The sequence below is a fragment of the Vicugna pacos genome, chromosome 36, assembly GCF_048564905.1.
Source record: "Vicugna pacos chromosome 36, VicPac4, whole genome shotgun sequence".
NCBI lineage: Eukaryota > Metazoa > Chordata > Mammalia > Artiodactyla > Camelidae > Vicugna > Vicugna pacos.
Genome location: NC_133022.1, coordinates 7,328,040 through 7,350,724, shown reverse-complemented (window position 1 = coordinate 7,350,724; position 22,685 = coordinate 7,328,040). Strand labels below are relative to the sequence as shown.

General features: G+C 63.2%; 1 protein-coding gene across 1 annotated transcript in view; it reads right to left on the bottom strand.

Moving 5' to 3' along the window:
• Positions 1-22,685, bottom strand: part of LOC140691676 (uncharacterized) — an 83,375-nt gene that overhangs the window by 15,580 nt on the left and 45,110 nt on the right. Inside the window, exons 27-45 of the mRNA XM_072955532.1 lie at positions 21,068-21,179; positions 20,451-20,524; positions 18,741-18,852; positions 18,124-18,197; positions 16,414-16,525; positions 15,797-15,870; positions 14,087-14,198; positions 13,470-13,543; positions 11,760-11,871; positions 11,143-11,216; positions 9,433-9,544; positions 8,816-8,889; positions 7,106-7,217; positions 6,489-6,562; positions 4,779-4,890; positions 4,162-4,235; positions 2,452-2,563; positions 1,835-1,908; positions 125-236 (exon numbers count right to left, since the gene is read on the bottom strand). Coding sequence (XP_072811633.1) covers positions 125-236; positions 1,835-1,908; positions 2,452-2,563; positions 4,162-4,235; positions 4,779-4,890; positions 6,489-6,562; positions 7,106-7,217; positions 8,816-8,889; positions 9,433-9,544; positions 11,143-11,216; positions 11,760-11,871; positions 13,470-13,543; positions 14,087-14,198; positions 15,797-15,870; positions 16,414-16,525; positions 18,124-18,197; positions 18,741-18,852; positions 20,451-20,524; positions 21,068-21,179 — 1,786 coding nt within the window. The remainder of the gene's footprint in view (positions 1-124; positions 237-1,834; positions 1,909-2,451; positions 2,564-4,161; positions 4,236-4,778; positions 4,891-6,488; positions 6,563-7,105; positions 7,218-8,815; positions 8,890-9,432; positions 9,545-11,142; positions 11,217-11,759; positions 11,872-13,469; positions 13,544-14,086; positions 14,199-15,796; positions 15,871-16,413; positions 16,526-18,123; positions 18,198-18,740; positions 18,853-20,450; positions 20,525-21,067; positions 21,180-22,685) is intronic.

Below are 22,685 nucleotides of genomic sequence, written 5' to 3'. Positions count from 1 at the left end.
CAGGGGAGCACGGCCGACAGCCCAGTCAGGGTGGCCCATGCCCTGGGAGGGACCTGGAGAGCGATCTGCCCTTCTCCTGCAGTGACGCAAGGAACAAACAGAGGAATGGACGCTTTCCTCTTACCAAGTGGAGCATCCGGTACTGGTGAGCGAGGCTGCACAGGGCCCAAGGGGGGCCCAGGTGCTGGTGGCAACACGGGCCGGTCCCTGCAAACGCCGGGACGCTGCAAGGTAACCTGCAGGGCAGAAGGGAGAGCCGTGTCAGGCGACAGAAACGGAGCGACCACCGACAAAAGCCGAAACCCAACGCATCAGCTGTCGGCACCGGGCACCCTCCCCACACCCCGCCGGGTGCCCACCCAGCAGCACAGTGCCCCACGCTCCACCCAGCCCTCTGGGGCCTGCAGCCGGCAGCCCGGGCCGCGCAGCAGGACACGGGGGGACAACAATGGCGCCACACGCCGCCGCCGGTGTCTCCAAGTGGACGAAGCCAAGGGTCCTGCCTGCGAGGATGCACACAGAGCTTCCAGCACTCTGACAAAAGCAACGCCTTCCCAACAGGCAGCCCCTTTGGGCAGGACAGCCCTCCTCGCCACCACCCCAGCTCCACGGGAGCTGGCCCGGCGCGGACCAGGAACACGCAGAAGGGACGGACGTGAAAAGCTCGTCCTCCACACGTGCAATCAGAGCCGCACCTGGGTCACCGCTCTGCCTCCAGGACCCTGCCTGGCCCTCTCCTTCCCCCCAAACCAAGTAATCTCCTCCGACCGGCAGGGGCTTCCCCTGGGCGCAACGTGCACTGGGGAGCTGGGCACCCCGGAGTCCTGCGGGGGAGCTGCCCAAGTGCTCCTGAGGGGACAACGCTGCCCACAGGAGGTAGTCAGGCTCCGCTACAATCACCGCTATCCTCAGGGACGTCTGGGTTTTCAGTGCGCTACGAAGCGCGCACTACTTGTGTCCTTCGGCAAACTCAAGTGGGATGTCTGGATCCCACAACTGACACCAAAAGGACCCTACAGGCCCGTGCGCAAACTCCCGCGACGTGTCATGCTGACGCACAGGAGCAGCTCTGGCAGCTTCCGGGGCAGGCCCGACCCGGCGCAGGGGTGGGGAGCACGACGGGAGGACGCTGCTGCGCGTCGCAATTCCCCTGCAGGGAAGTAGGCCTCTTCACTGCGGGCTCTTTCCCTTCAAGCCTCTATTTCTTACGACGAAAGCAACATCTACCCAGAGTACAACTGGACGCAGCGGGCCAGGCACATCTCCGTCCCGAGAACAGACGGTCACGGGTTCTGACATTTACCCCACACCAAACAGGTAGACTCAAAGCTGCACAAAGCACACAGGACAAAGCTGGAGGGAGGGCTTTGCCCCTTTCTCAGTTACGAGCATTTCAATGGGCATGCTAAACAGGAGAATCACCTGGCCTCAGCAAGGAAACAAGTCAAACGAGGGACGACACAGGACTCTGCCTCAGTGACCCAGGAGCAACCCCAGGTGCAGGTCGGCAGGAAGGAGTCAGCAGAGCCAGGAGAAGCCAGTGTGGAGCGAGGGCTCACCCTCCGCACGCTATCTCGACAAACCCACAGCCAAAGTCTGCGGTCCTCGGCTTCTGAGCACTCCCTCATGGCTTCTGCAGGCACCGGCCAAGGTGACGGGCTCCAGGGACAAGCAGCCCACTGGCCCCTGGGGAGACTGAATTTGAAAGCGAACGACATGCCAGACCCGTCCCAGGACACACAGTCTGGAGATGAGGGCGGGAATGGCTTCCGGGAAAACAGGAAGCTCACCTTTCCCAGGACGACGTCCAACGGAGCACGGCCACCCCACTTACCTGGGCCTCCGGGGCCGCCGCAGGCGGGCGGGAGCTGCCGGCCAATGCCGGGGCCGGGCCAGGTCCTACGTGGGCTGAAAACCACAGAAGGGATGGAGGATTAGGCTCGCCTGCGAAGACTTTGCTGAAGCCACACAAAACCTGGTGAGCCTTCCTTCCCCGTATCCCACTCGTCCCCGCATCAGACCGAGTGGGAGATGGGTCTCGTGACCCTGAGGGAGACACCACAGGCCACGGGTTCAGGTGTCTCTTCCATAGCCGATCAACGGCCGTGGAAGGTCAGGGCTCCACACGCTGCAGACAATGGCAGGGGTGGGCTTCTCCTTCGGGGAGCCCGGAACGTGCTCCCTGTTGAAGCCCCGTGTGCAGAACTGACACGCCTGCCTTCTGTCACAGGCCTCTTACTCCTTACCACTCTACAAGAGACACCTCCTCCCCAGGGCAGGATGGGGGAGGGGAAGACGCGGTCCATCAATTGCGTCCGCTAAGGGACCAGGGGAGCACGGCCGACAGCCCAGTCAGGGTGGCCCATGCCCTGGGAGGGACCTGGAGAGCGATCTGCCCTTCTCCTGCAGTGACGCAAGGAACAAACAGAGGAATGGACGCTTTCCTCTTACCAAGTGGAGCATCCGGTACTGGTGAGCGAGGCTGCACAGGGCCCAAGGGGGGCCCAGGTGCTGGTGGCAACACGGGCCGGTCCCTGCAAACGCCGGGACGCTGCAAGGTAACCTGCAGGGCAGAAGGGAGAGCCGTGTCAGGCGACAGAAATGGAGCGACCACCGACAAAAGCCGAAACCCAACGCATCAGCTGCCGGCACCGGGCACCCTCCCCACACCCCGCCGGGTGCCCACCCAGCAGCACAGTGCCCCACGCTCCACCCAGCCCTCTGGGGCCTGCAGCCGGCAGCCCGGGCCGCGCAGCAGGACACGGGGGGACAACAATGGCGCCACACGCCGCCGCCGGTGTCTCCAAGTGGACGAAGCCAAGGGTCCTGCCTGCGAGGATGCACACAGAGCTTCCAGCACTCTGACAAAAGCAGCGCCTTCCCAACAGGCAGCCCCTTTGGGCACGACAGCCCTCCTCGCCACCACCCCAGCTCCACGGGAGCTGGCCCGGCGCGGACCAGGAACACGCAGAAGGGACGGACGTGAAAAGCTCGTCCTCCACACGTGCAATCAGAGCCGCACCTGGGTCACCGCTCTGCCTCCAGGACCCTGCCTGGCCCTCTCCTTCCCCCCAAACCAAGTAATCTCCTCCGACCGGCAGGGGCTTCCCCTGGGCGCAACGTGCACTGGGGAGCTGGGCACCCCGGAGTCCTGCGGGGGAGCTGCCCAAGTGCTCCTTTGGGGACAACGCTGCCCACAGGAGGTAGTCAGGCTCCGCTACAATCACCGCTATCCTCAGGGACGTCTGGGTTTTCAGTGCGCTACGAAGCGCGCACTACTTGTGTCCTTCGGCAAACTCAAGTGGGATGTCTGGATCCCACAACTGACACCAAAAGGACCCTACAGGCCCGTGCGCAAACTCCCGCGACGTGTCATGCTGACGCACAGGAGCAGCTCTGGCAGCTTCCGGGGCAGGCCCGACCCGGCGCAGGGGTGGGGAGCACGACGGGAGGACGCTGCTGCGCGTCGCAATTCCCCTGCAGGGAAGTAGGCCTCTTCACTGCGGGCTCTTTCCCTTCAAGCCTCTATTTCTTACGACGAAAGCAACATCTACCCAGAGTACAACTGGACGCAGCGGGCCAGGCACATCTCCGTCCCGAGAACAGACGGTCACGGGTTCTGACATTTACCCCACACCAAACAGGTAGACTCAAAGCTGCACAAAGCACACAGGACAAAGCTGGAGGGAGGGCTTTGCCCCTTTCTCAGTTACGAGCATTTCAATGGGCATGCTAAACAGGAGAATCACCTGGCCTCAGCAAGGAAACAAGTCAAACGAGGGACGACACAGGACTCTGCCTCAGTGACCCAGGAGCAACCCCAGGTGCAGGTCGGCAGGAAGGAGTCAGCAGAGCCAGGAGAAGCCAGTGTGGAGCGAGGGCTCACCCTCCGCACGCTATCTCGACAAACCCACAGCCAAAGTCTGCGGTCCTCGGCTTCTGAGCACTCCCTCATGGCTTCTGCAGGCACCGGCCAAGGTGACGGGCTCCAGGGACAAGCAGCCCACTGGCCCCTGGGGAGACTGAATTTGAAAGCGAACGACATGCCAGACCCGTCCCAGGACACACAGTCTGGAGATGAGGGCGGGAATGGCTTCCGGGAAAACAGGAAGCTCACCTTTCCCAGGACGACGTCCAACGGAGCACGGCCACCCCACTTACCTGGGCCTCCGGGGCCGCCGCAGGCGGGCGGGAGCTGCCGGCCAATGCCGGGGCCGGGCCAGGTCCTACGTGGGCTGAAAACCACAGAAGGGATGGAGGATTAGGCTCGCCTGCGAAGACTTTGCTGAAGCCACACAAAACCTGGTGAGCCTTCCTTCCCCGTATCCCACTCGTCCCCGCATCAGACCGAGTGGGAGACGGGTCTCGTGACCCTGAGGGAGACACCACAGGCCACGGGTTCAGGTGTCTCTTCCATAGCCGATCAACGGCCGTGGAAGGTCAGGGCTCCACACGCTGCAGACAATGGCAGGGGTGGGCTTCTCCTTCGGGGAGCCCGGAACGTGCTCCCTGTTGAAGCCCCGTGTGCAGAACTGACACGCCTGCCTTCTGTCACAGGCCTCTTACTCCTTACCACTCTACAAGAGACACCTCCTCCCCAGGGCAGGATGGGGGAGGGGAAGACGCGGTCCATCAATTGCGTCCGCTAAGGGACCAGGGGAGCACGGCCGACAGCCCAGTCAGGGTGGCCCATGCCCTGGGAGGGACCTGGAGAGCGATCTGCCCTTCTCCTGCAGTGACGCAAGGAACAAACAGAGGAATGGACGCTTTCCTCTTACCAAGTGGAGCATCCGGTACTGGTGAGCGAGGCTGCACAGGGCCCAAGGGGGGCCCAGGTGCTGGTGGCAACACGGGCCGGTCCCTGCAAACGCCGGGACGCTGCAAGGTAACCTGCAGGGCAGAAGGGAGAGCCGTGTCAGGCGACAGAAACGGAGCGACCACCGACAAAAGCCGAAACCCAACGCATCAGCTGTCGGCACCGGGCACCCTCCCCACACCCCGCCGGGTGCCCACCCAGCAGCACAGTGCCCCACGCTCCACCCAGCCCTCTGGGGCCTGCAGCCGGCAGCCCGGGCCGCGCAGCAGGACACGGGGGGACAACAATGGCGCCACACGCCGCCGCCGGTGTCTCCAAGTGGACGAAGCCAAGGGTCCTGCCTGCGAGGATGCACACAGAGCTTCCAGCACTCTGACAAAAGCAGCGCCTTCCCAACAGGCAGCCCCTTTGGGCAGGACAGCCCTCCTCGCCACCACCCCAGCTCCACGGGAGCTGGCCCGGCGCGGACCAGGAACACGCAGAAGGGACGGACGTGAAAAGCTCGTCCTCCACACGTGCAATCAGAGCCGCACCTGGGTCACCGCTCTGCCTCCAGGACCCTGCCTGGCCCTCTCCTTCCCCCCAAACCAAGTAATCTCCTCCGACCGGCAGGGGCTTCCCCTGGGCGCAACGTGCACTGGGGAGCTGGGCACCCCGGAGTCCTGCGGGGGAGCTGCCCAAGTGCTCCTTTGGGGACAACGATGCCCACAGGAGGTAGTCAGGCTCCGCTACAATCACCGCTATCCTCAGGGACGTCTGGGTTTTCAGTGCGCTACGAAGCGCGCACTACTTGTGTCCTTCGGCAAACTCAAGTGGGATGTCTGGATCCCACAACTGACACCAAAAGGACCCTACAGGCCCGTGCGCAAACTCCCGCGACGTGTCATGCTGACGCACAGGAGCAGCTCTGGCAGCTTCCGGGGCAGGCCCGACCCGGCGCAGGGGTGGGGAGCACGACGGGAGGACGCTGCTGCGCGTCGCAATTCCCCTGCAGGGAAGTAGGCCTCTTCACTGCGGGCTCTTTCCCTTCAAGCCTCTATTTCTTACGACGAAAGCAACATCTACCCAGAGTACAACTGGACGCAGCGGGCCAGGCACATCTCCGTCCCGAGAACAGACGGTCACGGGTTCTGACATTTACCCCACACCAAACAGGTAGACTCAAAGCTGCACAAAGCACACAGGACAAAGCTGGAGGGAGGGCTTTGCCCCTTTCTCAGTTACGAGCATTTCAATGGGCATGCTAAACAGGAGAATCACCTGGCCTCAGCAAGGAAACAAGTCAAACGAGGGACGACACAGGACTCTGCCTCAGTGACCCAGGAGCAACCCCAGGTGCAGGTCGGCAGGAAGGAGTCAGCAGAGCCAGGAGAAGCCAGTGTGGAGCGAGGGCTCACCCTCCGCACGCTATCTCGACAAACCCACAGCCAAAGTCTGCGGTCCTCGGCTTCTGAGCACTCCCTCATGGCTTCTGCAGGCACCGGCCAAGGTGACGGGCTCCAGGGACAAGCAGCCCACTGGCCCCTGGGGAGACTGAATTTGAAAGCGAACGACATGCCAGACCCGTCCCAGGACACACAGTCTGGAGATGAGGGCGGGAATGGCTTCCGGGAAAACAGGAAGCTCACCTTTCCCAGGACGACGTCCAACGGAGCACGGCCACCCCACTTACCTGGGCCTCCGGGGCCGCCGCAGGCGGGCGGGAGCTGCCGGCCAATGCCGGGGCCGGGCCAGGTCCTACGTGGGCTGAAAACCACAGAAGGGATGGAGGATTAGGCTCGCCTGCGAAGACTTTGCTGAAGCCACACAAAACCTGGTGAGCCTTCCTTCCCCGTATCCCACTCGTCCCCGCATCAGACCGAGTGGGAGACGGGTCTCGTGACCCTGAGGGAGACACCACAGGCCACGGGTTCAGGTGTCTCTTCCATAGCCGATCAACGGCCGTGGAAGGTCAGGGCTCCACACGCTGCAGACAATGGCAGGGGTGGGCTTCTCCTTCGGGGAGCCCGGAACGTGCTCCCTGTTGAAGCCCCGTGTGCAGAACTGACACGCCTGCCTTCTGTCACAGGCCTCTTACTCCTTACCACTCTACAAGAGACACCTCCTCCCCAGGGCAGGATGGGGGAGGGGAAGACGCGGTCCATCAATTGCGTCCGCTAAGGGACCAGGGGAGCACGGCCGACAGCCCAGTCAGGGTGGCCCATGCCCTGGGAGGGACCTGGAGAGCGATCTGCCCTTCTCCTGCAGTGACGCAAGGAACAAACAGAGGAATGGACGCTTTCCTCTTACCAAGTGGAGCATCCGGTACTGGTGAGCGAGGCTGCACAGGGCCCAAGGGGGGCCCAGGTGCTGGTGGCAACACGGGCCGGTCCCTGCAAACGCCGGGACGCTGCAAGGTAACCTGCAGGGCAGAAGGGAGAGCCGTGTCAGGCGACAGAAACGGAGCGACCACCGACAAAAGCCGAAACCCAACGCATCAGCTGTCGGCACCGGGCACCCTCCCCACACCCCGCCGGGTGCCCACCCAGCAGCACAGTGCCCCACGCTCCACCCAGCCCTCTGGGGCCTGCAGCCGGCAGCCCGGGCCGCGCAGCAGGACACGGGGGGACAACAATGGCGCCACACGCCGCCGCCGGTGTCTCCAAGTGGACGAAGCCAAGGGTCCTGCCTGCGAGGATGCACACAGAGCTTCCAGCACTCTGACAAAAGCAGCGCCTTCCCAACAGGCAGCCCCTTTGGGCAGGACAGCCCTCCTCGCCACCACCCCAGCTCCACGGGAGCTGGCCCGGCGCGGACCAGGAACACGCAGAAGGGACGGACGTGAAAAGCTCGTCCTCCACACGTGCAATCAGAGCCGCACCTGGGTCACCGCTCTGCCTCCAGGACCCTGCCTGGCCCTCTCCTTCCCCCCAAACCAAGTAATCTCCTCCGACCGGCAGGGGCTTCCCCTGGGCGCAACGTGCACTGGGGAGCTGGGCACCCCGGAGTCCTGCGGGGGAGCTGCCCAAGTGCTCCTGAGGGGACAACGCTGCCCACAGGAGGTAGTCAGGCTCCGCTACAATCACCGCTATCCTCAGGGACGTCTGGGTTTTCAGTGCGCTACGAAGCGCGCACTACTTGTGTCCTTCGGCAAACTCAAGTGGGATGTCTGGATCCCACAACTGACACCAAAAGGACCCTACAGGCCCGTGCGCAAACTCCCGCGACGTGTCATGCTGACGCACAGGAGCAGCTCTGGCAGCTTCCGGGGCAGGCCCGACCCGGCGCAGGGGTGGGGAGCACGACGGGAGGACGCTGCTGCGCGTCGCAATTCCCCTGCAGGGAAGTAGGCCTCTTCACTGCGGGCTCTTTCCCTTCAAGCCTCTATTTCTTACGACGAAAGCAACATCTACCCAGAGTACAACTGGACGCAGCGGGCCAGGCACATCTCCGTCCCGAGAACAGACGGTCACGGGTTCTGACATTTACCCCACACCAAACAGGTAGACTCAAAGCTGCACAAAGCACACAGGACAAAGCTGGAGGGAGGGCTTTGCCCCTTTCTCAGTTACGAGCATTTCAATGGGCATGCTAAACAGGAGAATCACCTGGCCTCAGCAAGGAAACAAGTCAAACGAGGGACGACACAGGACTCTGCCTCAGTGACCCAGGAGCAACCCCAGGTGCAGGTCGGCAGGAAGGAGTCAGCAGAGCCAGGAGAAGCCAGTGTGGAGCGAGGGCTCACCCTCCGCACGCTATCTCGACAAACCCACAGCCAAAGTCTGCGGTCCTCGGCTTCTGAGCACTCCCTCATGGCTTCTGCAGGCACCGGCCAAGGTGACGGGCTCCAGGGACAAGCAGCCCACTGGCCCCTGGGGAGACTGAATTTGAAAGCGAACGACATGCCAGACCCGTCCCAGGACACACAGTCTGGAGATGAGGGCGGGAATGGCTTCCGGGAAAACAGGAAGCTCACCTTTCCCAGGACGACGTCCAACGGAGCACGGCCACCCCACTTACCTGGGCCTCCGGGGCCGCCGCAGGCGGGCGGGAGCTGCCGGCCAATGCCGGGGCCGGGCCAGGTCCTACGTGGGCTGAAAACCACAGAAGGGATGGAGGATTAGGCTCGCCTGCGAAGACTTTGCTGAAGCCACACAAAACCTGGTGAGCCTTCCTTCCCCGTATCCCACTCGTCCCCGCATCAGACCGAGTGGGAGACGGGTCTCGTGACCCTGAGGGAGACACCACAGGCCACGGGTTCAGGTGTCTCTTCCATAGCCGATCAACGGCCGTGGAAGGTCAGGGCTCCACACGCTGCAGACAATGGCAGGGGTGGGCTTCTCCTTCGGGGAGCCCGGAACGTGCTCCCTGTTGAAGCCCCGTGTGCAGAACTGACACGCCTGCCTTCTGTCACAGGCCTCTTACTCCTTACCACTCTACAAGAGACACCTCCTCCCCAGGGCAGGATGGGGGAGGGGAAGACGCGGTCCATCAATTGCGTCCGCTAAGGGACCAGGGGAGCACGGCCGACAGCCCAGTCAGGGTGGCCCATGCCCTGGGAGGGACCTGGAGAGCGATCTGCCCTTCTCCTGCAGTGACGCAAGGAACAAACAGAGGAATGGACGCTTTCCTCTTACCAAGTGGAGCATCCGGTACTGGTGAGCGAGGCTGCACAGGGCCCAAGGGGGGCCCAGGTGCTGGTGGCAACACGGGCCGGTCCCTGCAAACGCCGGGACGCTGCAAGGTAACCTGCAGGGCAGAAGGGAGAGCCGTGTCAGGCGACAGAAACGGAGCGACCACCGACAAAAGCCGAAACCCAACGCATCAGCTGTCGGCACCGGGCACCCTCCCCACACCCCGCCGGGTGCCCACCCAGCAGCACAGTGCCCCACGCTCCACCCAGCCCTCTGGGGCCTGCAGCCGGCAGCCCGGGCCGCGCAGCAGGACACGGGGGGACAACAATGGCGCCACACGCCGCCGCCGGTGTCTCCAAGTGGACGAAGCCAAGGGTCCTGCCTGCGAGGATGCACACAGAGCTTCCAGCACTCTGACAAAAGCAGCGCCTTCCCAACAGGCAGCCCCTTTGGGCAGGACAGCCCTCCTCGCCACCACCCCAGCTCCACGGGAGCTGGCCCGGCGCGGACCAGGAACACGCAGAAGGGACGGACGTGAAAAGCTCGTCCTCCACACGTGCAATCAGAGCCGCACCTGGGTCACCGCTCTGCCTCCAGGACCCTGCCTGGCCCTCTCCTTCCCCCCAAACCAAGTAATCTCCTCCGACCGGCAGGGGCTTCCCCTGGGCGCAACGTGCACTGGGGAGCTGGGCACCCCGGAGTCCTGCGGGGGAGCTGCCCAAGTGCTCCTGAGGGGACAACGCTGCCCACAGGCGGTAGTCAGGCTCCGCTACAATCACCGCTATCCTCAGGGACGTCTGGGTTTTCAGTGCGCTACGAAGCGCGCACTACTTGTGTCCTTCGGCAAACTCAAGTGGGATGTCTGGATCCCACAACTGACACCAAAAGGACCCTACAGGCCCGTGCGCAAACTCCCGCGACGTGTCATGCTGACGCACAGGAGCAGCTCTGGCAGCTTCCGGGGCAGGCCCGACCCGGCGCAGGGGTGGGGAGCACGACGGGAGGACGCTGCTGCGCGTCGCAATTCCCCTGCAGGGAAGTAGGCCTCTTCACTGCGGGCTCTTTCCCTTCAAGCCTCTATTTCTTACGACGAAAGCAACATCTACCCAGAGTACAACTGGACGCAGCGGGCCAGGCACATCTCCGTCCCGAGAACAGACGGTCACGGGTTCTGACATTTACCCCACACCAAACAGGTAGACTCAAAGCTGCACAAAGCACACAGGACAAAGCTGGAGGGAGGGCTTTGCCCCTTTCTCAGTTACGAGCATTTCAATGGGCATGCTAAACAGGAGAATCACCTGGCCTCAGCAAGGAAACAAGTCAAACGAGGGACGACACAGGACTCTGCCTCAGTGACCCAGGAGCAACCCCAGGTGCAGGTCGGCAGGAAGGAGTCAGCAGAGCCAGGAGAAGCCAGTGTGGAGCGAGGGCTCACCCTCCGCACGCTATCTCGACAAACCCACAGCCAAAGTCTGCGGTCCTCGGCTTCTGAGCACTCCCTCATGGCTTCTGCAGGCACCGGCCAAGGTGACGGGCTCCAGGGACAAGCAGCCCACTGGCCCCTGGGGAGACTGAATTTGAAAGCGAACGACATGCCAGACCCGTCCCAGGACACACAGTCTGGAGATGAGGGCGGGAATGGCTTCCGGGAAAACAGGAAGCTCACCTTTCCCAGGACGACGTCCAACGGAGCACGGCCACCCCACTTACCTGGGCCTCCGGGGCCGCCGCAGGCGGGCGGGAGCTGCCGGCCAATGCCGGGGCCGGGCCAGGTCCTACGTGGGCTGAAAACCACAGAAGGGATGGAGGATTAGGCTCGCCTGCGAAGACTTTGCTGAAGCCACACAAAACCTGGTGAGCCTTCCTTCCCCGTATCCCACTCGTCCCCGCATCAGACCGAGTGGGAGACGGGTCTCGTGACCCTGAGGGAGACACCACAGGCCACGGGTTCAGGTGTCTCTTCCATAGCCGATCAACGGCCGTGGAAGGTCAGGGCTCCACACGCTGCAGACAATGGCAGGGGTGGGCTTCTCCTTCGGGGAGCCCGGAACGTGCTCCCTGTTGAAGCCCCGTGTGCAGAACTGACACGCCTGCCTTCTGTCACAGGCCTCTTACTCCTTACCACTCTACAAGAGACACCTCCTCCCCAGGGCAGGATGGGGGAGGGGAAGACGCGGTCCATCAATTGCGTCCGCTAAGGGACCAGGGGAGCACGGCCGACAGCCCAGTCAGGGTGGCCCATGCCCTGGGAGGGACCTGGAGAGCGATCTGCCCTTCTCCTGCAGTGACGCAAGGAACAAACAGAGGAATGGACGCTTTCCTCTTACCAAGTGGAGCATCCGGTACTGGTGAGCGAGGCTGCACAGGGCCCAAGGGGGGCCCAGGTGCTGGTGGCAACACGGGCCGGTCCCTGCAAACGCCGGGACGCTGCAAGGTAACCTGCAGGGCAGAAGGGAGAGCCGTGTCAGGCGACAGAAACGGAGCGACCACCGACAAAAGCCGAAAACCAACGCATCAGCTGTCGGCACCGGGCACCCTCCCCACACCCCGCCGGGTGCCCACCCAGCAGCACAGTGCCCCACGCTCCACCCAGCCCTCTGGGGCCTGCAGCCGGCAGCCCGGGCCGCGCAGCAGGACACGGGGGGACAACAATGGCGCCACACGCCGCCGCCGGTGTCTCCAAGTGGACGAAGCCAAGGGTCCTGCCTGCGAGGATGCACACAGAGCTTCCAGCACTCTGACAAAAGCAGCGCCTTCCCAACAGGCAGCCCCTTTGGGCACGACAGCCCTCCTCGCCACCACCCCAGCTCCACGGGAGCTGGCCCGGCGCGGACCAGGAACACGCAGAAGGGACGGACGTGAAAAGCTCGTCCTCCACACGTGCAATCAGAGCCGCACCTGGGTCACCGCTCTGCCTCCAGGACCCTGCCTGGCCCTCTCCTTCCCCCCAAACCAAGTAATCTCCTCCGACCGGCAGGGGCTTCCCCTGGGCGCAACGTGCACTGGGGAGCTGGGCACCCCGGAGTCCTGCGGGGGAGCTGCCCAAGTGCTCCTGAGGGGACAACGCTGCCCACAGGAGGTAGTCAGGCTCCGCTACAATCACCGCTATCCTCAGGGACGTCTGGGTTTTCAGTGCGCTACGAAGCGCGCACTACTTGTGTCCTTCGGCAAACTCAAGTGGGATGTCTGGATCCCACAACTGACACCAAAAGGACCCTACAGGCCCGTGCGCAAAATCCCGCGACGTGTCATGCTGACGCACAGGAGCAGCTCTGGCAGCTTCCGGGGCAGGCCCGACCCGGCGCAGGGGTGGGGAGCACGACGGGAGGACGCTGCTGCGCGTCGCAATTCCCCTGCAGGGAAGTAGGCCTCTTCACTGCGGGCTCTTTCCCTTCAAGCCTCTATTTCTTACGACGAAAGCAACATCTACCCAGAGTACAACTGGACGCAGCGGGCCAGGCACATCTCCGTCCCGAGAACAGACGGTCACGGGTTCTGACATTTACCCCACACCAAACAGGTAGACTCAAAGCTGCACAAAGCACACAGGACAAAGCTGGAGGGAGGGCTTTGCCCCTTTCTCAGTTACGAGCATTTCAATGGGCATGCTAAACAGGAGAATCACCTGGCCTCAGCAAGGAAACAAGTCAAACGAGGGACGACACAGGACTCTGCCTCAGTGACCCAGGAGAAACCCCAGGTGCAGGTCGGCAGGAAGGAGTCAGCAGAGCCAGGAGAAGCCAGTGTGGAGCGAGGGCTCACCCTCCGCACGCTATCTCGACAAACCCACAGCCAAAGTCTGCGGTCCTCGGCTTCTGAGCACTCCCTCATGGCTTCTGCAGGCACCGGCCAAGGTGACGGGCTCCAGGGACAAGCAGCCCACTGGCCCCTGGGGAGACTGAATTTGAAAGCGAACGACATGCCAGACCCGTCCCAGGACACACAGTCTGGAGATGAGGGCGGGAATGGCTTCCGGGAAAACAGGAAGCTCACCTTTCCCAGGACGACGTCCAACGGAGCACGGCCACCCCACTTACCTGGGCCTCCGGGGCCGCCGCAGGCGGGCGGGAGCTGCCGGCCAATGCCGGGGCCGGGCCAGGTCCTACGTGGGCTGAAAACCACAGAAGGGATGGAGGATTAGGCTCGCCTGCGAAGACTTTGCTGAAGCCACACAAAACCTGGTGAGCCTTCCTTCCCCGTATCCCACTCGTCCCCGCATCAGACCGAGTGGGAGACGGGTCTCGTGACCCTGAGGGAGACACCACAGGCCACGGGTTCAGGTGTCTCTTCCATAGCCGATCAACGGCCGTGGAAGGTCAGGGCTCCACACGCTGCAGACAATGGCAGGGGTGGGCTTCTCCTTCGGGGAGCCCGGAACGTGCTCCCTGTTGAAGCCCCGTGTGCAGAACTGACACGCCTGCCTTCTGTCACAGGCCTCTTACTCCTTACCACTCTACAAGAGACACCTCCTCCCCAGGGCAGGATGGGGGAGGGGAAGACGCGGTCCATCAATTGCGTCCGCTAAGGGACCAGGGGAGCACGGCCGACAGCCCAGTCAGGGTGGCCCATGCCCTGGGAGGGACCTGGAGAGCGATCTGCCCTTCTCCTGCAGTGACGCAAGGAACAAACAGAGGAATGGACGCTTTCCTCTTACCAAGTGGAGCATCCGGTACTGGTGAGCGAGGCTGCACAGGGCCCAAGGGGGGCCCAGGTGCTGGTGGCAACACGGGCCGGTCCCTGCAAACGCCGGGACGCTGCAAGGTAACCTGCAGGGCAGAAGGGAGAGCCGTGTCAGGCGACAGAAACGGAGCGACCACCGACAAAAGCCGAAAACCAACGCATCAGCTGTCGGCACCGGGCACCCTCCCCACACCCCGCCGGGTGCCCACCCAGCAGCACAGTGCCCCACGCTCCACCCAGCCCTCTGGGGCCTGCAGCCGGCAGCCCGGGCCGCGCAGCAGGACACGGGGGGACAACAATGGCGCCACACGCCGCCGCCGGTGTCTCCAAGTGGACGAAGCCAAGGGTCCTGCCTGCGAGGATGCACACAGAGCTTCCAGCACTCTGACAAAAGCAGCGCCTTCCCAACAGGCAGCCCCTTTGGGCACGACAGCCCTCCTCGCCACCACCCCAGCTCCACGGGAGCTGGCCCGGCGCGGACCAGGAACACGCAGAAGGGACGGACGTGAAAAGCTCGTCCTCCACACGTGCAATCAGAGCCGCACCTGGGTCACCGCTCTGCCTCCAGGACCCTGCCTGGCCCTCTCCTTCCCCCCAAACCAAGTAATCTCCTCCGACCGGCAGGGGCTTCCCCTGGGCGCAACGTGCACTGGGGAGCTGGGCACCCCGGAGTCCTGCGGGGGAGCTGCCCAAGTGCTCCTGAGGGGACAACGCTGCCCACAGGAGGTAGTCAGGCTCCGCTACAATCACCGCTATCCTCAGGGACGTCTGGGTTTTCAGTGCGCTACGAAGCGCGCACTACTTGTGTCCTTCGGCAAACTCAAGTGGGATGTCTGGATCCCACAACTGACACCAAAAGGACCCTACAGGCCCGTGCGCAAAATCCCGCGACGTGTCATGCTGACGCACAGGAGCAGCTCTGGCAGCTTCCGGGGCAGGCCCGACCCGGCGCAGGGGTGGGGAGCACGACGGGAGGACGCTGCTGCGCGTCGCAATTCCCCTGCAGGGAAGTAGGCCTCTTCACTGCGGGCTCTTTCCCTTCAAGCCTCTATTTCTTACGACGAAAGCAACATCTACCCAGAGTACAACTGGACGCAGCGGGCCAGGCACATCTCCGTCCCGAGAACAGACGGTCACGGGTTCTGACATTTACCCCACACCAAACAGGTAGACTCAAAGCTGCACAAAGCACACAGGACAAAGCTGGAGGGAGGGCTTTGCCCCTTTCTCAGTTACGAGCATTTCAATGGGCATGCTAAACAGGAGAATCACCTGGCCTCAGCAAGGAAACAAGTCAAACGAGGGACGACACAGGACTCTGCCTCAGTGACCCAGGAGCAACCCCAGGTGCAGGTCGGCAGGAAGGAGTCAGCAGAGCCAGGAGAAGCCAGTGTGGAGCGAGGGCTCACCCTCCGCACGCTATCTCGACAAACCCACAGCCAAAGTCTGCGGTCCTCGGCTTCTGAGCACTCCCTCATGGCTTCTGCAGGCACCGGCCAAGGTGACGGGCTCCAGGGACAAGCAGCCCACTGGCCCCTGGGGAGACTGAATTTGAAAGCGAACGACATGCCAGACCCGTCCCAGGACACACAGTCTGGAGATGAGGGCGGGAATGGCTTCCGGGAAAACAGGAAGCTCACCTTTCCCAGGACGACGTCCAACGGAGCACGGCCACCCCACTTACCTGGGCCTCCGGGGCCGCCGCAGGCGGGCGGGAGCTGCCGGCCAATGCCGGGGCCGGGCCAGGTCCTACGTGGGCTGAAAACCACAGAAGGGATGGAGGATTAGGCTCGCCTGCGAAGACTTTGCTGAAGCCACACAAAACCTGGTGAGCCTTCCTTCCCCGTATCCCACTCGTCCCCGCATCAGACCGAGTGGGAGACGGGTCTCGTGACCCTGAGGGAGACACCACAGGCCACGGGTTCAGGTGTCTCTTCCATAGCCGATCAACGGCCGTGGAAGGTCAGGGCTCCACACGCTGCAGACAATGGCAGGGGTGGGCTTCTCCTTCGGGGAGCCCGGAACGTGCTCCCTGTTGAAGCCCCGTGTGCAGAACTGACACGCCTGCCTTCTGTCACAGGCCTCTTACTCCTTACCACTCTACAAGAGACACCTCCTCCCCAGGGCAGGATGGGGGAGGGGAAGACGCGGTCCATCAATTGCGTCCGCTAAGGGACCAGGGGAGCACGGCCGACAGCCCAGTCAGGGTGGCCCATGCCCTGGGAGGGACCTGGAGAGCGATCTGCCCTTCTCCTGCAGTGACGCAAGGAACAAACAGAGGAATGGACGCTTTCCTCTTACCAAGTGGAGCATCCGGTACTGGTGAGCGAGGCTGCACAGGGCCCAAGGGGGGCCCAGGTGCTGGTGGCAACACGGGCCGGTCCCTGCAAACGCCGGGACGCTGCAAGGTAACCTGCAGGGCAGAAGGGAGAGCCGTGTCAGGCGACAGAAACGGAGCGACCACCGACAAAAGCCGAAAACCAACGCATCAGCTGTCGGCACCGGGCACCCTCCCCACACCCCGCCGGGTGCCCACCCAGCAGCACAGTGCCCCACGCTCCACCCAGCCCTCTGGGGCCTGCAGCCGGCAGCCCGGGCCGCGCAGCAGGACACGGGGGGACAACAATGGCGCCACACGCCGCCGCCGGTGTCTCCAAGTGGACGAAGCCAAGGGTCCTGCCTGCGAGGATGCACACAGAGCTTCCAGCACTCTGACAAAAGCAGCGCCTTCCCAACAGGCAGCCCCTTTGGGCACGACAGCCCTCCTCGCCACCACCCCAGCTCCACGGGAGCTGGCCCGGCGCGGACCAGGAACACGCAGAAGGGACGGACGTGAAAAGCTCGTCCTCCACACGTGCAATCAGAGCCGCACCTGGGTCACCGCTCTGCCTCCAGGACCCTGCCTGGCCCTCTCCTTCCCCCCAAACCAAGTAATCTCCTCCGACCGGCAGGGGCTTCCCCTGGGCGCAACGTGCACTGGGGAGCTGGGCACCCCGGAGTCCTGCGGGGGAGCTGCCCAAGTGCTCCTGAGGGGACAACGCTGCCCACAGGAGGTAGTCAGGCTCCGCTACAATCACCGCTATCCTCAGGGACGTCTGGGTTTTCAGTGCGCTACGAAGCGCGCACTACTTGTGTCCTTCGGCAAACTCAAGTGGGATGTCTGGATCCCACAACTGACACCAAAAGGACCCTACAGGCCCGTGCGCAAAATCCCGCGACGTGTCATGCTGACGCACAGGAGCAGCTCTGGCAGCTTCCGGGGCAGGCCCGACCCGGCGCAGGGGTGGGGAGCACGACGGGAGGACGCTGCTGCGCGTCGCAATTCCCCTGCAGGGAAGTAGGCCTCTTCACTGCGGGCTCTTTCCCTTCAAGCCTCTATTTCTTACGACGAAAGCAACATCTACCCAGAGTACAACTGGACGCAGCGGGCCAGGCACATCTCCGTCCCGAGAACAGACGGTCACGGGTTCTGACATTTACCCCACACCAAACAGGTAGACTCAAAGCTGCACAAAGCACACAGGACAAAGCTGGAGGGAGGGCTTTGCCCCTTTCTCAGTTACGAGCATTTCAATGGGCATGCTAAACAGGAGAATCACCTGGCCTCAGCAAGGAAACAAGTCAAACGAGGGACGACACAGGACTCTGCCTCAGTGACCCAGGAGAAACCCCAGGTGCAGGTCGGCAGGAAGGAGTCAGCAGAGCCAGGAGAAGCCAGTGTGGAGCGAGGGCTCACCCTCCGCACGCTATCTCGACAAACCCACAGCCAAAGTCTGCGGTCCTCGGCTTCTGAGCACTCCCTCATGGCTTCTGCAGGCACCGGCCAAGGTGACGGGCTCCAGGGACAAGCAGCCCACTGGCCCCTGGGGAGACTGAATTTGAAAGCGAACGACATGCCAGACCCGTCCCAGGACACACAGTCTGGAGATGAGGGCGGGAATGGCTTCCGGGAAAACAGGAAGCTCACCTTTCCCAGGACGACGTCCAACGGAGCACGGCCACCCCACTTACCTGGGCCTCCGGGGCCGCCGCAGGCGGGCGGGAGCTGCCGGCCAATGCCGGGGCCGGGCCAGGTCCTACGTGGGCTGAAAACCACAGAAGGGATGGAGGATTAGGCTCGCCTGCGAAGACTTTGCTGAAGCCACACAAAACCTGGTGAGCCTTCCTTCCCCGTATCCCACTCGTCCCCGCATCAGACCGAGTGGGAGACGGGTCTCGTGACCCTGAGGGAGACACCACAGGCCACGGGTTCAGGTGTCTCTTCCATAGCCGATCAACGGCCGTGGAAGGTCAGGGCTCCACACGCTGCAGACAATGGCAGGGGTGGGCTTCTCCTTCGGGGAGCCCGGAACGTGCTCCCTGTTGAAGCCCCGTGTGCAGAACTGACACGCCTGCCTTCTGTCACAGGCCTCTTACTCCTTACCACTCTACAAGAGACACCTCCTCCCCAGGGCAGGATGGGGGAGGGGAAGACGCGGTCCATCAATTGCGTCCGCTAAGGGACCAGGGGAGCACGGCCGACAGCCCAGTCAGGGTGGCCCATGCCCTGGGAGGGACCTGGAGAGCGATCTGCCCTTCTCCTGCAGTGACGCAAGGAACAAACAGAGGAATGGACGCTTTCCTCTTACCAAGTGGAGCATCCGGTACTGGTGAGCGAGGCTGCACAGGGCCCAAGGGGGGCCCAGGTGCTGGTGGCAACACGGGCCGGTCCCTGCAAACGCCGGGACGCTGCAAGGTAACCTGCAGGGCAGAAGGGAGAGCCGTGTCAGGCGACAGAAACGGAGCGACCACCGACAAAAGCCGAAACCCAACGCATCAGCTGTCGGCACCGGGCACCCTCCCCACACCCCGCCGGGTGCCCACCCAGCAGCACAGTGCCCCACGCTCCACCCAGCCCTCTGGGGCCTGCAGCCGGCAGCCCGGGCCGCGCAGCAGGACACGGGGGGACAACAATGGTGCCACACGCCGCCGCCGGTGTCTCCAAGTGGACGAAGCCAAGGGTCCTGCCTGCGAGGATGCACACAGAGCTTCCAGCACTCTGACAAAAGCAGCGCCTTCCCAACAGGCAGCCCCTTTGGGCAGGACAGCCCTCCTCGCCACCACCCCAGCTCCACGGGAGCTGGCCCGGCGCGGACCAGGAACACGCAGAAGGGACGGACGTGAAAAGCTCGTCCTCCACACGTGCAATCAGAGCCGCACCTGGGTCACCGCTCTGCCTCCAGGACCCTGCCTGGCCCTCTCCTTCCCCCCAAACCAAGTAATCTCCTCCGACCGGCAGGGGCTTCCCCTGGGCGCAACGTGCACTGGGGAGCTGGGCACCCCGGAGTCCTGCGGGGGAGCTGCCCAAGTGCTCCTGAGGGGACAACGCTGCCCACAGGAGGTAGTCAGGCTCCGCTACAATCACCGCTATCCTCAGGGACGTCTGGGTTTTCAGTGCGCTACGAAGCGCGCACTACTTGTGTCCTTCGGCAAACTCAAGTGGGATGTCTGGATCCCACAACTGACACCAAAAGGACCCTACAGGCCCGTGCGCAAACTCCCGCGACGTGTCATGCTGACGCACAGGAGCAGCTCTGGCAGCTTCCGGGGCAGGCCCGACCCGGCGCAGGGGTGGGGAGCACGACGGGAGGACGCTGCTGCGCGTCGCAATTCCCCTGCAGGGAAGTAGGCCTCTTCACTGCGGGCTCTTTCCCTTCAAGCCTCTATTTCTTACGACGAAAGCAACATCTACCCAGAGTACAACTGGACGCAGCGGGCCAGGCACATCTCCGTCCCGAGAACAGACGGTCACGGGTTCTGACATTTACCCCACACCAAACAGGTAGACTCAAAGCTGCACAAAGCACACAGGACAAAGCTGGAGGGAGGGCTTTGCCCCTTTCTCAGTTACGAGCATTTCAATGGGCATGCTAAACAGGAGAATCACCTGGCCTCAGCAAGGAAACAAGTCAAACGAGGGACGACACAGGACTCTGCCTCAGTGACCCAGGAGCAACCCCAGGTGCAGGTCGGCAGGAAGGAGTCAGCAGAGCCAGGAGAAGCCAGTGTGGAGCGAGGGCTCACCCTCCGCACGCTATCTCGACAAACCCACAGCCAAAGTCTGCGGTCCTCGGCTTCTGAGCACTCCCTCATGGCTTCTGCAGGCACCGGCCAAGGTGACGGGCTCCAGGGACAAGCAGCCCACTGGCCCCTGGGGAGACTGAATTTGAAAGCGAACGACATGCCAGACCCGTCCCAGGACACACAGTCTGGAGATGAGGGCGGGAATGGCTTCCGGGAAAACAGGAAGCTCACCTTTCCCAGGACGACGTCCAACGGAGCACGGCCACCCCACTTACCTGGGCCTCCGGGGCCGCCGCAGGCGGGCGGGAGCTGCCGGCCAATGCCGGGGCCGGGCCAGGTCCTACGTGGGCTGAAAACCACAGAAGGGATGGAGGATTAGGCTCGCCTGCGAAGACTTTGCTGAAGCCACACAAAACCTGGTGAGCCTTCCTTCCCCGTATCCCACTCGTCCCCGCATCAGACCGAGTGGGAGATGGGTCTCGTGACCCTGAGGGAGACACCACAGGCCACGGGTTCAGGTGTCTCTTCCATAGCCGATCAACGGCCGTGGAAGGTCAGGGCTCCACACGCTGCAGACAATGGCAGGGGTGGGCTTCTCCTTCGGGGAGCCCGGAACGTGCTCCCTGTTGAAGCCCCGTGTGCAGAACTGACACGCCTGCCTTCTGTCACAGGCCTCTTACTCCTTACCACTCTACAAGAGACACCTCCTCCCCAGGGCAGGATGGGGGAGGGGAAGACGCGGTCCATCAATTGCGTCCGCTAAGGGACCAGGGGAGCACGGCCGACAGCCCAGTCAGGGTGGCCCATGCCCTGGGAGGGACCTGGAGAGCGATCTGCCCTTCTCCTGCAGTGACGCAAGGAACAAACAGAGGAATGGACGCTTTCCTCTTACCAAGTGGAGCATCCGGTACTGGTGAGCGAGGCTGCACAGGGCCCAAGGGGGGCCCAGGTGCTGGTGGCAACACGGGCCGGTCCCTGCAAACGCCGGGACGCTGCAAGGTAACCTGCAGGGCAGAAGGGAGAGCCGTGTCAGGCGACAGAAATGGAGCGACCACCGACAAAAGCCGAAACCCAACGCATCAGCTGCCGGCACCGGGCACCCTCCCCACACCCCGCCGGGTGCCCACCCAGCAGCACAGTGCCCCACGCTCCACCCAGCCCTCTGGGGCCTGCAGCCGGCAGCCCGGGCCGCGCAGCAGGACACGGGGGGACAACAATGGCGCCACACGCCGCCGCCGGTGTCTCCAAGTGGACGAAGCCAAGGGTCCTGCCTGCGAGGATGCACACAGAGCTTCCAGCACTCTGACAAAAGCAGCGCCTTCCCAACAGGCAGCCCCTTTGGGCAGGACAGCCCTCCTCGCCACCACCCCAGCTCCACGGGAGCTGGCCCGGCGCGGACCAGGAACACGCAGAAGGGACGGACGTGAAAAGCTCGTCCTCCACACGTGCAATCAGAGCCGCACCTGGGTCACCGCTCTGCCTCCAGGACCCTGCCTGGCCCTCTCCTTCCCCCCAAACCAAGTAATCTCCTCCGACCGGCAGGGGCTTCCCCTGGGCGCAACGTGCACTGGGGAGCTGGGCACCCCGGAGTCCTGCGGGGGAGCTGCCCAAGTGCTCCTTTGGGGACAACGCTGCCCACAGGAGGTAGTCAGGCTCCGCTACAATCACCGCTATCCTCAGGGACGTCTGGGTTTTCAGTGCGCTACGAAGCGCGCACTACTTGTGTCCTTCGGCAAACTCAAGTGGGATGTCTGGATCCCACAACTGACACCAAAAGGACCCTACAGGCCCGTGCGCAAACTCCCGCGACGTGTCATGCTGACGCACAGGAGCAGCTCTGGCAGCTTCCGGGGCAGGCCCGACCCGGCGCAGGGGTGGGGAGCACGACGGGAGGACGCTGCTGCGCGTCGCAATTCCCCTGCAGGGAAGTAGGCCTCTTCACTGCGGGCTCTTTCCCTTCAAGCCTCTATTTCTTACGACGAAAGCAACATCTACCCAGAGTACAACTGGACGCAGCGGGCCAGGCACATCTCCGTCCCGAGAACAGACGGTCACGGGTTCTGACATTTACCCCACACCAAACAGGTAGACTCAAAGCTGCACAAAGCACACAGGACAAAGCTGGAGGGAGGGCTTTGCCCCTTTCTCAGTTACGAGCATTTCAATGGGCATGCTAAACAGGAGAATCACCTGGCCTCAGCAAGGAAACAAGTCAAACGAGGGACGACACAGGACTCTGCCTCAGTGACCCAGGAGCAACCCCAGGTGCAGGTCGGCAGGAAGGAGTCAGCAGAGCCAGGAGAAGCCAGTGTGGAGCGAGGGCTCACCCTCCGCACGCTATCTCGACAAACCCACAGCCAAAGTCTGCGGTCCTCGGCTTCTGAGCACTCCCTCATGGCTTCTGCAGGCACCGGCCAAGGTGACGGGCTCCAGGGACAAGCAGCCCACTGGCCCCTGGGGAGACTGAATTGGAAAGCGAACGACATGCCAGACCCGTCCCAGGACACACA